Here is a 17,497-nt window from a genome sequence, read left to right as displayed (position 1 = left end):
TTATTTAATAATGATATAGCTCAGAGGGCTCCGATCAAAAGGTCAATAAGCATTCACTGAGCCCTACTATTATGCACCAGGCTCAATGGATAAGGAGAGGTGGAAGACAGTCCATGGAGCACACAGCTAGGACTCCCAAGGTCAATAACACCCATTCCTACACTTGGTAGTACCCACTTCCTGGATGACAAGGAGCAAGTGTCAACTCTCAACTCATTGCAACAACCTTGCAAGCTGAGTTTGATTCTACCCCCACTTCCCACTTCACAGCTGTGTAAACTGGGGTGGCGAGTCCACCTGTTGAAGCCCCAGGGGCTCTTTCCGCTACAGTGTACAGTTTGGCACCGCTCATGGTAGATGCCAGAGAGAAAGAAGATTCTCACTATTTGCATAGCTATGGTCTATAAAATTAGTGTCCACAAACACTAAATTAGTGAACACTGAACCACTGTTCATGGAGCAAATACAGGGCTAGGTTCCCGTGAGCCTCTGGTCACTTTATTTTCATCAACTGATGAGTAAATACCTTCTGTTACATGTGCTTCTGTTTAAAGACAACTTACTTAAAATACATTCTTGATTCATTAACACTGAATTCACAACCAGCAGCTCTATAATTCATGCCTGCACAAAGCTTACTTAATACAAGTATTTTCTCTATAAGATACATCACAGCCTCCTTGTATTTAAGAATATTAGAGAGCACTTCATCACTATACTTGGGGGCCATTTTAAACAGTGAAATCATGAAAACAAAAAAAAGCACAACTTTTTTAAGTGACGCTAACTACACCATGTGTTCTAGTTTGCTAGCTGCTAAAATGCAATATACCAAAAATGGAATGGCTTTTAAAAAGGAGAGTTTAATAAGTTGCTAGTTTTCAATTCTAAGGTTGAGAAAAAGTCCCAATTAAAGAAGTCTCTGGAAATGTCCAATCAAAGGCATCCATCCAGGGAAAGATACCTTGGTTCAAGAAGACCGATGAAGTTCAGGGATTTTTTTCTTCCAAGTGAGAAGACACATGGTGAAGACAGTCAGGGTTTCTCTCTGAGCTGGAAGGGCACATGGTGAACACAGCGTCATCTGCTAGCTTTCTCTCCTGGCTTCCTGTTTCATGAAGCTCTCCAGGAGGCATTTTCCTTCATCTCCAAAGGTTGCTGGCTCTTGGGCTCTCTGCTTGGTGGTGATGCAGCATTCTCCGCTCTTTCTGAATCTCTCTAATTCTCCAAAATGTTTCCTCTTTTATAGAACTTCAGAAACTTATCAAGACCCACCCAAATGGGTGGAGACATGTCATCACTTAATCCAGTTTAACAACCACTCTTGATTAAATCACATCTCCAGGGAGATGATCTGATTACAGTTTCAAACATACTGTATGGAATAGGGATTATTCTGCCTTTATGAAATGGGATTTAGATTAAAACATGGCTTTTCTAGGGTACCGTCATGGTCAGGGACATGTGTCAACTTGGCCAAGTGTTGGTACTTGTTTGTCTGGTGGGCTAATGCTGGCCTGTCTGTTGCAAGGATGACATTTCATAGAATTAGATCATGATCATGTCAGCTGCATCCACAGATGATTCCATTTGTAATCAGCCAAGGGGAATGTCTTCTGCAATGAGTGATGCTCAATCTAATCACTGGAAGTCTTTTAAGGAGGATTCAGAAGAGACAGGCTCTCTTCCTTCCTGCTTCAGCTGGTGAGCCTCTCCTGCGGAGGTCGTCCAGACCCTCCATTGGAATCGTCGGTTTCAGAACCTGCCCTGTGAATTTTGGACTATGCATTCCTGCAGTCACATGAGACACTTTTATAAATTTTATATTTGCGAATGTTCTCTGTTGATTCTTTTTCTCTAGAGAACCCTGACTAATACAGGGACATACATCCTTTCAAACCAGCACACTATGAAAAGAACATTTGCTTACAGAATGAGAGCTGAAAAAAGAAGGCAGAGCATCACCTTGTTTGATTTCATCTGGGATCCTACACGTGGGAAGACTCAAATTTTTTGCTGCTCTTCCCTGTCTGTAAATGACTGTGAAAGCACTGCAAGTATTTATTCTGGGGTTACAAATAAATTTTATCAAGTAGACCAATTCACAAATACAAAATCTGCAAATAACGAAGACCAACTGAAATTAGAAGCAAGTGGGAAATGCCAGTGACACTGGGTCAGAGAACAGAGGGGAAGTGATCTGGAAATGGAGAAAGTACAGGCTGGGCCAGACCTGGGACCCCATCCCCTGCCTCCATTTGCATGTTGAGGTGTACTTTCATTATTCTGCCTGCCCCCATCTTGTGGTGAATGTCCACTGTGGTTTTGGGGGAGGCTCCCAATATAAACCTACCCACATGGCCACAAGGTGGAACATAAGCCAGACTGCTCCAACCACATAGTACCTCACCCCTCTGCAGCAACTGGCACAGATGCTGCAGAGCAAACCATCAAATCAGAATCAAATCTTTCTGAGATTTGTAAATGCTTTGCAATGTTACTCAGATGAATCCTGGAACCACTAGTGTGCACATTTTCTAACCTATGAAACTTGTCTGCCATGGAAGAGAATGAAGACCACCAAAGGAACCAGCAGGAAAGTAAGACAGACAGAAAGGGCCCCAGTAGCATCTAATGCTTTTGGATCCAGGCTTCCCTGAGGCCAACATTGTCCCTCTCTTTTCAGGCGGTAGGTGGATGAGCCAATAAATTCCCCCTTTTTTCTTTAAGCTAATTGGGTTGGAGTCCAGTTGATGCATAGGTGTGACTCACTTCGTGGAGTGCACAAAAAACAAATGAGTACTTCACGTGTAAGATGAGGTCCATTTCCATGGCCACAGAGGCCCCTGGATACCACAAAACAGGGAGAGACACACTGCGCTGGAACAAGCAGAGGGACCCCCTAGGTCTCTGAAGTTCTGCACCTATGCAATAAAATTTATTTATAACTCCAAAATCAATAGTCACAGCACTTTTGCAGTCATTTGCAGGCATGCACAGAGTGGCAAAAGAATCTGAGTCACCCAGCTGACACACAGGTACCCAGTTGAGGTGCAACAGAAAGTTGCACACTTGTAACTTGCTCCATCACAATATGGAGTGTCCCTTTGGTTTCCTCACCCTGTTGTAGGAAACTGTGTGTGTGTGTTGTCCTTCCTGGACCTGGTGAGTAAAGGCTCCCCAAGAAGATGGGTGCACAAAGGTGGCACTGCAAGGGACATCATCTTTGGAGAACTCTCCTTCTTGGTAGCCTGCATGAATAGGGCCTCATTTATGGACATGTGGAGAGCTTCTGTTTGGGGGCTGTTTAATTGAAAGACACTGTGTTAGTTAGATTCAGTTGTCAACTTGGCCAGGTGAGCATACCTAGTTTTGTTGCTGCGGACATAAGCCAATGGTAGGTGAACGTCCTCTGTTGCTAATTACATCTGCAGTCGACTAGGAGGCGTGTCTGCTGCAATGAGTGACGTTTGACTTAATTGGCTGGTGCTTAAATGAGAGAGCACAATATAGCACAGCCTAAGCAGCTCAGCATACCTCATCTCAGCACTTGCAGCTCAGCCCAGGCCTTTGGAGATGCAGAAAGAAGTCACCCAGGGGAAAGCTGTTGGAACCCAGGAGCCTGGAGAGACCAGCAGAGACCATCCTGCGCCTTCCACGTAAGAAAGAACCTCAGTGGAAAGTTAGCTGCCTTTCCTCTGAAGAACTAATAAAATAAATCCCCTTTTATTAAAAGCCAATCCGTCTCTGGTGTGTTGCATTCCAGCAGCTAGCAAACCAGAACAGACACCCCATTTAATTACTTGCATGGAGGCCAAACCATGCTTTCCTCCTGCAGAAACTGGCCTACCCAAGGAGAAGTCATATCCTGTAGCAAGAATTGTTGAGAGCAGTTGGATCCTTCACATATCAGGTTCCTCAGTCTTTATTTCTCAATAATTATGTTTCCAAACAAAGCCAATAGGACTATATGTGAGCAGAAACTCTGATGGCCGCTGAGAGAATCACACTTTCAGGATGAAGGTCTAGCTTAGCAAGAACAGTAAAAAAGGATGAAGGGAGAATGGACACCCCATCATGTCTGAAGCAGCCATTCACCAGACCTGCTGGCAAATACCCTCACACAGATAATATGATGCAAGGACAAGGCTGCAACATTTTTTATGATATCAAATGAGTGAAAATAAGAGGGGCCCATCTATAGGAGACTGGTTAAATCAACTGCGATACCTCCACATGGTGGAATACAGTACTCTTAGTGCTTTAAAAACGGATGTCATTGTTGGTAGGAACATAAAATGACGTAGCCACTGTGGAAAACAATTTGGAAGCTTCTCAAAAAGTTAAAAATAGAACTACCATATGATCCAGCAATTCCATGCCTAGGTATATATCTCAAGGAATTGAAAGCAGGGGCTCAAACAGATATTTCTATAGCAAAGTTCATAGCAGCATGATTCATAACAGCCAAAAGGAAGAAATGACCCAAGTGTTCCTTCACAGATGAATGGATAGAACAAAATGTGCTATGTCCGTACAATGGAACACTATTCAGCCACAAAAAGGAGTGAAGTTCTGAGACATACTTCAACAGGGATGAGTTGTGAAAACATTATGCTTAGTGAATAAACCAAGGACAAATATTGCATGATTCCACTTGTGTAAAATAGCTACAGTAGATAAATTCATAGAGACAGAAAGTAGGAGGTTATCAGGGGTTGGTAACCATTCAAACACTTAATGGGTATAGAGTTTACTGTTTGGAACAAGAAAAACCTTTAGAAATAGATGTCGGTGACAGAAGCACAGTGTTGTGAATGGAATTAATGCCACTGAACGGTACATTTAAAAACAGAACAGCAAAGTTTATGCTATATATGTGTTACCACAATAAAATGTTTTTGCAAAGAAAAAGACAAAACTCATTAGGTACTAATATGGAAAGATCTCCAAGATAATTTATTAAGTGAAATAAGCAAGTTGCTGAACCACATTTACAGTAGGTTACCTTTAGTTCAAGAAGGCAATAAATACACTGTTCCAAATCAGATTCCAATTAATTTATGAAGCTAGTATAACACTTATGCCACAATTAGACAAAGAGTGTGTAGAAAGAAAATTTAGAGGTAATTTCAATTATAATTGGAAGATTAATTATGATTATTAATGCAGAGATATAGTAATGTAGTTCTCCCCACAATAGATAATATTCATTTATGATTAAAATAAAATAGAGCCAAAAAATATAAGAAAAAATTCTTGGAATAGAAGGAACCGTCCTTGAACTGACAAAGTCTACCTACCAATACCCTATGCAAACATGATTCTTAATTGTAAATTGTTGGAAGCATTACTTTAAAAGTCAGGAACAAACCAAGGATATTTTTCATCATAGTTTACATTCACTGTTGTACTGGAAAAGTTCAAACTACTGCATAAGATATAAAAACAGTAAGAAAGGGGTAAAGTATAAAAATTCACATCTGGCCAATTTTTGCAGAAAATGCAGAGAGAAAATAAATGACAAAAAAACAAAAAAAAAGAAGGCAATAAAAATAAGAAAATTTAGACTTGCTTGCAATGACAAAAAGAAACACTGAAGAGACACACACATGCACATAAAGCGGTGAAGGCAGTGAGTGGTGCGGTCGATGGAGATGGGGTGGAAAGCCCAAACTTTTCACTATATACCTTTTAGTTGGTTGTTTAAATTTTTGAACCATGCATATCCAAAATAATTTTAAAAAATAACAAAATTACTCCATGAAGAAGATATCATTTCCATTATATATATCAACTATTTAAAAGAAGTAGAACAGCAAACAAAAAAAAAATCTAGGGCAGACCCCACTGTGCTGTGTTGGACTCTGAAAAGGCAAAAAGGCATTAACAAACATGGATCCGTGTCGCACCCTCCTTCCACAAGGGCTGCAGGATACCCCACTGTTCTTTGAGAACTCTCTGCTGTGGGCTGGGGAAGGACTCTTTCTTCTTAATCTCGCCACACTTCACCCCTTGTCCAGGGACAGTCCTGGCTCAAACCTCACAGGTTGCTGAGCTCAGCTGCTGGCTTCCTGCCCCAGGGCTAACATGGCAGCCCCAATCTACCCACCGAGGCTCAATCTCTTCAGGCACGTATGTCTCATACCAAGGGCCTCACCCCTCTCTGGAGATGTGACTCAGCAGCCCCACTGCACTGGGTCCATTAAAATTCACCACCGCTGCAGCTGGGCTGACCCAGGCCACCCACTTGTTGGGATGTGAGTCGGATTCAGAGAGCTGGTTGTGCTCGTGTTCCTGCACTTCAGGCTCTGTCTCCACCAGCAGCGCACCCTTGCCATGGTGATGCCCCTTCCTGGAAATACTCCTTTCTTGCTTAAAATTATTCAAAGGAAAATCCATCCAAGTCAATCAATTACAAGGCACTCAATAAGCCCTTTTCCAAAGCGAAAACACCTATAATGAAGAGCTGTTACAGGCACAGATTTCAAGTTCTATTTCCCTGAGACGTAGGCAAATTAGGTTAAACATTTAGCCTGAAGCGAAAAGGCACCACACACTTACCCAGAACGAGAAAAGGTCAGAATGCTACCCCTCAGTGTGAACCCTCACACAAAGGCTTAGGAAATGGAAGCCGCGGCTATCTGGGAAAAGGGCACAGGCTTGTTGTGGCACCCGGAATCATTCTCGCAGCTTTGTACTTATACCCCCTGAGTCTGTCTAGCTGAGGATTTGCTACACTCATTAAAGGAAAGAAAATTAGGAGCACTTAAAATAAAGTACCATCTGATTTTTAAATTCATGAAGATTTCAAGCAAGCTAGAGAGAGAAGGTTTTCCTGGCTGAAACAAGGGGGAAAAGAAAAATGGGGAATCTCCTTAAAATTCTTGTTTGAATTGGGTCTGTACAGATGCTGAACTTTTTGTTTGTCTTGCTGTTTTCCACCAAGTTGGGTTTGTTTCTTCTTTGCCTTCATTCCAGGTTCTCTATTTTGCAGCAGTTTTGAAGCCCAGCAAGTTCAATATAAGTGTTGTCCCACTCAGTGCAGAAATTCCCATCTATTAGGCCCTGAGATCCGGAGGGCTTGTGAGATCAACAAAGCTATGCCTGCTATCAAGGAGAACCTTGAAGCTAGCACTTGCCAAACAAAATAAAATGAGTTATTTCTAAACTTAATGCTACCTGATTTGAAGGAAATATGAAAGATTGGGAAATGAAGTTTCTTGGTTCTGGAATTCTGGGCCTATGAAAGAAAGCTTGACCAGAAAATTAAGATCCTTGTTTTCTTACTAATTATAAAAACATCTATTATGACAGCCCATCATTATATAGACATGGCCACTCCATAGGGTAAATTATGTCTGCTCAGAGGTAATGACCATTAAAAAATGCAGCCCAGTTATCTACTCTATGCCCATAATCCTGGCTCCTTGCTCCAGCATTAAATGGGTTAAATGAGCCTGCAGAAAATCTCTTGCTGAGAGTCAAAAGATAGTTCCAGCATTTGAGAGCCATAGAGAAGAAAGCAGTCTCAAAAACACAAATATGTATAGATATGCACGTAATTCATTCAGTCAAGTCTACCAGCTTAATCTGATGCTGCTCATGTATATACAGACATACCCTCTCCCAAAACAAATAGGACTCTCCACAGTTACTCACCCAGACCACCTTGACAAATGTCTGTGCGCGTAGCTCCACCAATGATAAACTGAGGGCTGGGACACAATTCCTGAAAGTTTCACATAAAAGAAAAGTCACAAATTGCCCAGTGATGGTGGCAGGTCAAGGTACATTAGAGCCACACAATTCCAGACCTGGAGGAGAGTAAGGAGATCATCTCCTGCACATGTCTTGATCTATTGCTGAGGATTCTGAGACTTAGAGAAGTGAGGAGACCTGCCCACAACCACCCAGGGAGGGAGAGGCAGAGCAGGAACCAGAGCCTGGGGCACCATCACAACTGGTGTTTTCATTGCTATACATTTTGTGTAGGCGTGTGGGTATGAAAAGGTGGGGCAGGGGAGAGAAAGGCAAATGCTGGGAGAATAACGCAATGCAATATGATGTCATCCATCCTGACCCCACCCCATCTACACAGAGAGAAGATTAGGGTAGTGTTTAGCATTCTAGGAAAATGCCATGCACCCTGTGGTTACTCATTAAAGACTTAACTACATGATAAAGATCTCATTTGCTGATGGAAACACTGAAGTATCAGGAAATGCCATATCCAGAGAGGAGAACTCAACTTCCTCCTCTTACCTACATCAAACCAGCATCTGCCTAAACCAGTCTCATACTCCCAGAGCTCAAATGGGGCACATGAGGCATTCTTTACGCATTCTTTATTTGTTTACCCAGCAAGGATTTATTATGTTCCCATTCTATATCTGGTACTATTTGCACCATGGCAGGCAGGGGCAGGAAGAGCATAGTAAAATGAAGACAGAGGAAAAAGAAAGAAAGAATCGTTCTTGACCTCAAAGAATTTTCATTCTACATGAGTGTATGCCACTCATGAGAAAAATTAGAGAGAACAGTCTCGTGCATGATAATGGGATGTGGACTACATACACAAAGTGAGAAAAACAAGACATGTCCAGTAGGAATTATGGCTGAAAGATTTATGTGATGGGAGATGAGGATCTCAAGGGACAAAAAATACGCCAGTGTACATTTAATCAGAGGCATCTGGGTTGTGCTACACCAAGGGCTGTCTAATCATAAAGAGTGAGAGACATTTCTAGATGAAAAAATGGTAGATCAAAAAGGACTAGGAAGCAAAAGAGTGGGACTTAGGACAGAGGCACAGGGTATGAATGGAAGAGTGAACTGCAGGCTCTGGGATTCTGCTGGGTAAGATGGAACCTTCCAAGTTGCTGCCGTATAGTGGGATATAAGGCTGCCAGTTCCCACCTAAATGAGTGGAAACAGTACCTATGGGCTGGATTGCTTTTTTTTTTAAGTATTAAAAAACTTTTTAGATGGTAGCACAATATTGTCAATGTAATTAAGACTATATTGTAATAAATACTATGTAATAAATACGACTGAATTGTATACTTGAAAGTGTTTAAAATGGGAAATTTTGAGTCGTATATGTATTACCACAATAAAAAGCTTTAAAATTTTTCATTAGCTTGTTTTTTACTGAAAATGTAATACATGTGCATGGGAAAAAAATCCAACAGTAAATAATGGTATAAAAGACAAAAAAAAATCCCTTTTACCACCATATTCCCCACTGTTAACATTTCTTATGTATCCTTCCAGATTCTGTCTTTGCATATAAAAGCACATTTATATTTATGTCCTTGTTTTAATCATATATCTTATACATCTTTTCTTATCAGCACATATAGATATTTATAATTTCATTTTAAGTATCACAAGTTATTTAGCCAGGCTTCTTAGTGACGGACCTTTAGTTTTGTTTGTTTCCATCTTTTGCCATCTCTGCTGACAATTTAAAGAGAGAAGTGGCATTAACCAAACTAGGACTTCTATATCTTAGGAAGGCCTGGTCTCCAGACCATCATCTCTTGGTAAATAAAAGGTGGAAAGAGTCTAAAACTAATAAATAAAAAAGGAAAGAACCAAAAAAAAACTATTTTTTTGGTTTAAAACAACTCTTTTAAAGAAGGAAAAGATTACTTCACTGAGAAGGAAAGGAAAAGAACACACTGTTCTGGGATTTGGGTGAATCTTCATCCTTGAAACCCTCTTAGTATATTCTCCTCTTCATCCTTTAATCTCATTCATCCTTCAGCTCCCTGAAATCTGCCACTGACCTCCACAGCTCCAGTGAAACTGCTCTCCTCTAACTCATGGTACTCCCAGAATTTTCTAAATTTAATGGGTGTTTTCTATTCTGATTTTACTTGTCTGATCTTTGATATGTGACACTATTGCCTATTCCTTCTTTCTGCAAACTCTTTCCTTCCTGGGCTTATGGGACCCCTACTCGTTCTTGATTTTCTCCTTACTTCTTTCAATATTCCTTATCAGTTGCCCTCATCAGTTCCTCTCCTTTGCTCATCCCTAAGCATCAGCAAACACCTAGGCATGGGGCTCAACCCCTTCTCTGATCCTGTGTCATACAGCAAGAGCATACCCAAATCCTTGTCTCTTGGTGACATCATCCAAAACCATGGCTTTGACTACTAATTATAGAACATGCTGACACTTCTAAAATCACTCCCCTGAGCTGTGTACTCAATTACCCACATCATGCTGTCCATGTGATGTAAATCCAGTAGACTCAAATCTAATACGATTACCAAGTTCTGCTCAAGTTTTGAGTCAGGGCCATTGGCAAAGCTACAGACAATTTAAAGAGGAAGCACTGTATCCAGAATGGGGCTAAGTGGTTTATAGGGTGGTGGAATGCTCATTTTACTTCATTGTTATTCATTAGCATAATTCAAAATTGCTCCTTACCCACCCACCTCAAAAAACTAAGAAATGTCATGAATAATATCTTATATGAATCTTTCAGGGCCACAAAAAGTCCTCGACTTCGCAAGAAGATGGCATCTTAGCATTATGCCTGAAGAATTTGACCAAAGTCTTCTCTCTATTGCTAATTTTCTCTTGGATCTCAAATCAGAGATACAGAGTAATTTGGCAGCCCAAGAAGAGGTTTAAAAGAAGCAGGCTTCTGTGCAGAAGAGGGGCCCCCACATTCCCACACTTAGGACAATGTTTTTGTTTCTTCCTTAACAATAATCATATTCTTTTAGTAATAAAATTTTACTAGTACTCAGGTAAGCCTTTCTCATCACTCCATAAACACAAATCATTGTACTGAAGCCTCTTATCAAACTCTGATGAATGGACATAAGAAATTCCTTATCAGTAAGGAATCCAAGGCAAGAGGTGATCTAAAGTTTCACATTTTCAATGATGATGACTACTTGGAAACACCATTCTCCCAGGTTGTCACACCTTTGTTTGACATTTCAGGGACTCTGGCTGTGCCCTTTAAAGAAACTGAAAGGTACTGCCGTCTTCAACATCATCATCATCATTAATGACGCCCCTATCCCTTAGGCAAGTACCCTTACCCCTCTATGATCTGACCCCATTTGATGTTTCCAGCCTCATCTCTCCCAATTTCCTACAATGTTTTCTCTTTCACACTACAACAGGTCATTGCCTTCCTCTGAGTACACTTGTTCTGAATACACTTCCCAATGCAATGGATTGTTCACACCTGTGCCCTCTGTCTAGGGCGCATTCTCTTTGGTCTCTATCAAGACCTTCTCCATCAAGCTCAATTCAAATTTGTCCAGTAGTTAGCTGCTCCAATTCCACAGTCAAATTGAACCGTACCTTCCCCTGAACTTCCACAACAGTTTGTCGAGGTTTATAATTCACGCTTTGGACAATCTGGCTTGTGAAAATAGCTATGATATCTCATTGTATTAGACATTTATTATGTACAAGGCACTGTATAAGCTCATTCTCTCATTCAAGCCTCCCAATAACCCACTCAAGTAGGTAATAGTATTATTCCCATTTTACAGATGAGGAAACTGAGCCTCAGGGCAGTTTGGAGCTTTCTCATGGTCCTACAGCTACTGAATGGCAGAAAAGGGACCAGAATTCAGAATCACTTGATGCCCAAGCCCATGCTCTGAATCCCCCGTTGCCTGTCATTTGTCTATTCATTCCCTTGTCTCTCTCGCCAACTAGGCAGAAGCTCCACAAAAGGTTCCTCTCTAGCACTTGCACATGGTCAATACCCAATAAATCACTGTTGAGCTTAAAACCCCCAACTCACTAATCCAAAAGGCAGCAGCAGGAGACAGATTGGAAGCCCCAAACTGAGGCCTCTCCCCCATCAACCTTATCCCAAATTTCTTCCAACAATTCAACCCTTCAATGTTTCCCTTAACTTGAGCTGGATATTTAATGGGTCCTTATTATTCATCTGATATCGCTTAGCTCCTATCTCTCCAAATTTCCCCTTAAAATCAATAAACTGCTTAATTGCCAAACGATAGACACCTCAGAGAAGAATGTCATTGACTGGGCCGGCTCACACTGGGTAAACCCCAAGCTCTAGGAGCCTGGGCTGGGAGGTGATTCAGCCCAGTGGGGAAGCTGGGAGATGCAGCTGCTAAGGCACTCTCTGATCTCACACAGACCCAACCCTTTAATGTGTGATAGGATTGCTGTGTTTGCCCAACACCAATTGGAAAAACTGCCTTGGCATTGTGAATAGCCAAAAACACACCTGGAGAGCCCAAGCTTGAACCTGAGATCTTCATGTGGGCAAACTTGAATTCCAACCCTTGGGACAAGGGCACAAACAAACCTTTCACTCAGCGACTTACAGACAGGCAGCAACACCCAACAGGGACAGGAAGGCAAACTTTATGGATTCAGAAAGCATCTAACTATCAAGCTTTTTTATTATTGAAGGGCAAAAACATATATACATATCTACTCATCTGCCTGTCCCCACAAAGGCAGGTGAAAATTAACATCCTGGTTAATATTATAAACTGGGATCATAATAGCCACATCTGGGCAACTAACTTCAATCCCCCAAGACTAAGAAAGTAAGGAGTCACCGTCCATTTTTGTTTCCTAGGCTACTTCAGCAAATACCATGAAATATTTCAGTAAAAATAATGGTACTGGGCAACCATCCTGATTGAAATGTGACATAACTGAAGTGGCCTCATCAAAAGGTCCTACTGACAGTGGGTTTATACCCACATGAATGGATTAGATTTAAGAATATGTTTTTCTGGGGTAACTTCAAACCACTACATGCCATCCTCTGGAGCCCAAAAGACATGTTCTTTTTACATGCAAAATACATTCATTCCATCACTGTATTCCTAAAGCCATAAGTCATTTCAATAATAATATGAAGTACAAAGTCTCATCAAAATTGATCATGGGTATAATCTCTCCTGGGTCAGAATTCCTCTTTGACTGTGGACCTGTGAAACCCAGAGAACAAGTTATCTGCTCCCAATATACAAGTGAAGGCACAGGTATAGGATAGACATTTCCATTCCCACAGGGAGAAATGAGAAAGAAAACAGGGGTAACAGTTTCCAAACAATTCTGAAAACCTGCAGGGCACACTCCATTGGATTTCAAGGTCTGAGAGTCATCTACGGAATAATGTTCTGTCCTCTGGATCTGATGAAGTGGCAATCCCAACCCTTCCAAGTGCAATGGCCATGCTCTCCCCAAACATTGGGGTAAAGTCTCTACCCTCTTCAAGCACTGGGATGATGGCCAGCTCTCTGAAATCCAAGGGAGATAGGCTCAACCCTCTCAGAACACCAAGATGGCAGCATTATTCCCGAGCAACAGAGCAGAAGGCCCGCCCTCTCCAAGTGCCAGGGCAGACTGGGTGGGGGAGACATCTTCTGTCCATACCTCAGCCTCCACGGTTCTATCCTATAAGTGATTTTTCCTTCAGTCTGTCCCTGTTTGTCTAGGCTGGCAGTCATTCCATTCATACAGATCCCATAAAAAAAAAAAAAAAAACTTGTCCAAACCATCAAATAGTAGAACTTGTGTTCCACAAATTCTTTCTGGATAACAGTACTTTCAATCCCACCCTGCACTGAAATGGCTGACCGGATCCATGCTCACTTAAACCCACACACAGAGTACGGTTCTCTGGGTACTCACTTTCTGGAAACTCAGAATATTCCAAACTATCAATTTCTGGCTCCTTTGTGCCCAGGAATTCAGTTCTCATCTTCTCCACTTCTCTCAGCCTTTACTATAAACTGCAAAGAGGAACCAGGCTGCACTTTCCACATTAGCTTGGAAATCTCCTCAGCTAAACATTCAAGCTCATAAATCTCAAATTCTACCTTCCACCTGACATCAGAACTCAATTTTGCCAAGTTCCCTACCATTTAAAACATGGATCACCTTCCCTCCAGTTTCCAATAACACTTCCATCATTTCCTTCTAAGCCCTCATCAGAAGTACCTTTAAGCACCCATATTGCTATGAACAGTCTCTTCAAAGCAGTCTAGGTTTTTTCTATCAAGCACCTCACAGTTCTTCCAGCCTCTACCCATTACCTAATTCCAAAGCGGTTTCCACATTTTTGATATTTGCAATAGCAACACTCCACTCCAAGTATCAAAATCTGTTTTCATTCCCTAGCCTGCTCCAGCAAATACCATGAATTAGGTTGGCTTAAACAATGAATTTATTAGCTTACAGTTTTGAGGCAAAAAAAAAATGTCCACCTCAAAGCATCATCAAGGCTGTGCTTTCTTCCTTAAGATAAGCCGCCAGCCGTCCTTGGTTCCTCTGCCTCATGGCAAAACCCATGGTACATCCCACGGGTCTTTCTGTTCTCTTCCAGATTTTCTTAATTTCAGCTCCTTGCTTCCATGGCTTTTTTTTCTCTATATATATTCATCCCATTCAGAAAGGACTCCAGTAAAAGGATTAAGTCCTATCCTAACTGAGGTGGGACACAGCCTAACCGAAGTAACCTCATCAAAACATCCTACTGACAATGGGTTTACACCCACAGAAATAGATTCGATTTAAGAACATATTTTTCTGGGTACATATATCTCCAAACCACCATACCCTCAAAAGCTGCAAGTGTACTTGTAATACACTGCATTTCTAGACACCACAAACTACTTGCCTGAGAGGGTTCTTAGAGGAAAGAAATGAAGCATTTAGGAATAGGCTGATTTCCAGATTCCAAGGCACATTGCTGATAGAGGTAGGATCAGGATCTTAACCAACTGAGAACAGAGAGATTAAATTTTGACAAGCATCCATTTATTCCACAAGCATCTGAAAACTCCAAGTAATAAGAGTCCTTCAATTCCATATTAATTAGGTCCTATGGATTTTATAGTATCTTGTTGGTTAGCACAGATCAGCACATCCAGTTGTTACTATATTTATATAGACATTGAGACCAGGGGAAGACATGGTTTGGAAAAAATGGACAATATGGTTGAGTAGGTAAGAACTTTAAGAATTTCGAAAGAAGGGAAAAAAACTAGACAAAGGTTAACTGATACCTGACTTCGATCACTAAGAGAAATCTTCTCTCCCCCATCTACTCCAGGCCTTTGGAATCTTTCAGTTCTGCTAGAATTCATTCCTCCCCCATGAAGTGTTTCCATCCAAATGATGGTAGCATCCCAGTTTTTCTGGCCCATTGTGTATGCCTGTTTAGCACTTACTTCATTTGCCCTGGTTGTCAGCACTTTATTCACACTTCTGTCTCCCCCTAACCTCTGTCAGAGCTGTGACCACAGTTTCCCTCATGATACCTTCCCAAACAGTACATAGCCTACTGCCAGCACCAAAGAGAGGCTCAACACATTGGCTGTGGAAAGGAAATGTGGCTGTCAACTCTGTAGTTGAATATAAAAGCATGACTCTCAACCTTGATTTTTTCCAATATCCCAGAGTTACCTAGGGTTTCTGAGGAGGGCAGTAAGATGGGACATTTTGGGCAGAAAGGAGACAGGTAAAGGAGTTTTTCACAGAAGTAGAAAGTGTTGGGCAAAATGGAGAGGTTTAAAACAGAAGGGGTAGAAATAGCTGGAGTTAAATAGTGATTTTGAACATTTTCAAAGAATTACTCTCTCTTTATCCTCCTTTCTCGGCCACTACCAAGAAAACAGACACCATGACTTGATTTCTCCATTGTGACCTAAAAGGCAAAAGAAGCTCCAGCCCAGGGCACTGAGTTTGTCCATTTAATAGTCCCTCTTTTGAGACTTTGTCATGTGCCTGACACTATACAGAGAATTCCATATGGACTAGGTCAGGTCTCACAAACACACTGTACAGAGGGGATTCTATCTCTAAGGTTCAAAGGTCAAGTCACTTGACAAAAGTAACACAGCCGTAAGTGACAGACCCAACATTGAAAGGCTGAGAGATGTGGCTCAGGGAGTACGTTTGGATAGGACAGTTCTCTCTCCTCTACCCTTGAGCGTTGGGTGGTGACAGTGACAACGTCCCAAAGCCCCATCTGCATTCACAGACCCATTACCCCAACTTCTGCACCCACCAGCCCTGACAGAGCAATGACAATTCACAGCCTCAAACAACCCTGTTCCTTACCCCAGGACTGATTATAGCCAGCATTTACTTGTTCCACTGTGATCTGGCCCAGGAGAAGTGTAAGCAATAATAACTCCTATGCATTCTTTGCCTCCTCTGTGTTGGCTACAACGCTCTGAGCTTCATCACTAGTCTTCATAGCAACCCTAAAAATAAGACGTCAGTAGCACCATTTTACATATGAGAACACTGAGGCTCACTGAGGTTAAGCAATCAGCTCAAGGCCACACAGCCACAAAGGGCAGCGCCAGGATTCAAATCCAATTTGTCTGGTTCCAAAGCCCATACATCCTCTTCCCTCTATACCACATTGCCTCTTAAAGGAATTTTTAAAAGGAGGGTTTGGGGTGGAAGCTTTCTTAAATATGGGACCCAAGAACTTAGGACCCAGAGCGAATACTCCTCAATGGACTCCTCCTGACCAAGGTGAAGGTCCTCCACCCTCCATGACTCTCGACAGCAAGACTGTGTCCTTACCGTGGGCCGTTGCCAGGCGATGCCTTGAGTTTGGGGGGAGGATGGGCCTAGGTCCTTAGAGCCCAAAGCTGACGGACATGCTGGGAACTCTGGATCCTTAAAAAGGACCCCTGAGTCCAAGCATTGTTGCCTCAGAGTCTCAAAGTCCTGGCCCAAATATTTCACGGCCCTCTGGTTGGAGCTGAAACCTTCAGCTGCTGTCCATTGCTTGGATACTGCCATGGCCGAGGGCTCTGTAGGCTGGGATGGAGGACGGAGCTGCTCTGAGCTGTCAGAGATCTGCTCTGCTGGGAAAGAAGCTATAAGGCAGCAGAGAGGAGGTGGAGCAGGTAGACGTTTCACCCCAGGCCCTGCTCCAAAGGGAAGTGAGTCAGGCCAGAAACAAACGTGTACCCAAGGTGCAAAATGGAGCTGCCCCACCTTCACCTTCTACCTTTCAGTAGAACATCAAGGAGACTGGAAACCTGCCAGGGCCCATCCCAGGCCTTCAGCTAAGAAGTCCATTAGGATCATCCCCACCCACACTTGTTTGCAAGACGCTTCCCTCCTATGAGAAGATGGAGAACTGGTTCCAAGCAGGAGGAGGGCAGGTGGTTAGAGGGCTCTCATTTTCTTCCAGAGAAGCCTGATTCCATATTTGCTAGAAGGACAGAAATACCGGAGAGGTGATTCAGAGTGGACTCAGCATGAGCCTGGCTGGAGGTTGTTTAACCTAAGAATGAAGGCTTTAGCATTGAAATGCCTGGGTTCCTATCCTACTTCCACTATTTACTAGCTTTATCACCTTGAGTAAGTTATTTAATGTCTCTGTCCCTTAATTTTCTCATCTGTAAAATAGAAGATAATAGTAGGACGAAGCTCCTAGGGTTGTTTGGAAGCGTGATGAGAAATACATGCAATTTTCTTACTAAATAGTACA

At 42.1% G+C, this 17,497-nt stretch overlaps 1 protein-coding gene across 1 annotated transcript in view; it reads right to left on the bottom strand.

The window, feature by feature from the left end:
- Positions 1-16,959, bottom strand: part of CAPN8 (calpain 8) — a 65,770-nt gene extending 48,811 nt beyond the window's left edge. The window contains exons 1-2 of the mRNA XM_077149149.1: positions 16,579-16,959; positions 7,663-7,732 (exon numbers count right to left, since the gene is read on the bottom strand). Coding sequence (XP_077005264.1) covers positions 7,663-7,732; positions 16,579-16,800 — 292 coding nt within the window. The 5' untranslated portion in view covers positions 16,801-16,959. The remainder of the gene's footprint in view (positions 1-7,662; positions 7,733-16,578) is intronic.
- Between the last annotated feature and the right edge of the window lie 538 nt (positions 16,960-17,497).

The sequence above is a fragment of the Tamandua tetradactyla genome, chromosome 2 (genome assembly GCF_023851605.1).
Source record: "Tamandua tetradactyla isolate mTamTet1 chromosome 2, mTamTet1.pri, whole genome shotgun sequence".
In the NCBI taxonomy this organism is placed as follows: domain Eukaryota; kingdom Metazoa; phylum Chordata; class Mammalia; order Pilosa; family Myrmecophagidae; genus Tamandua; species Tamandua tetradactyla.
The sequence above is the reverse complement of the archived record's forward strand: the minus strand, read 5'-3'. Positions and strand labels throughout refer to the sequence as shown.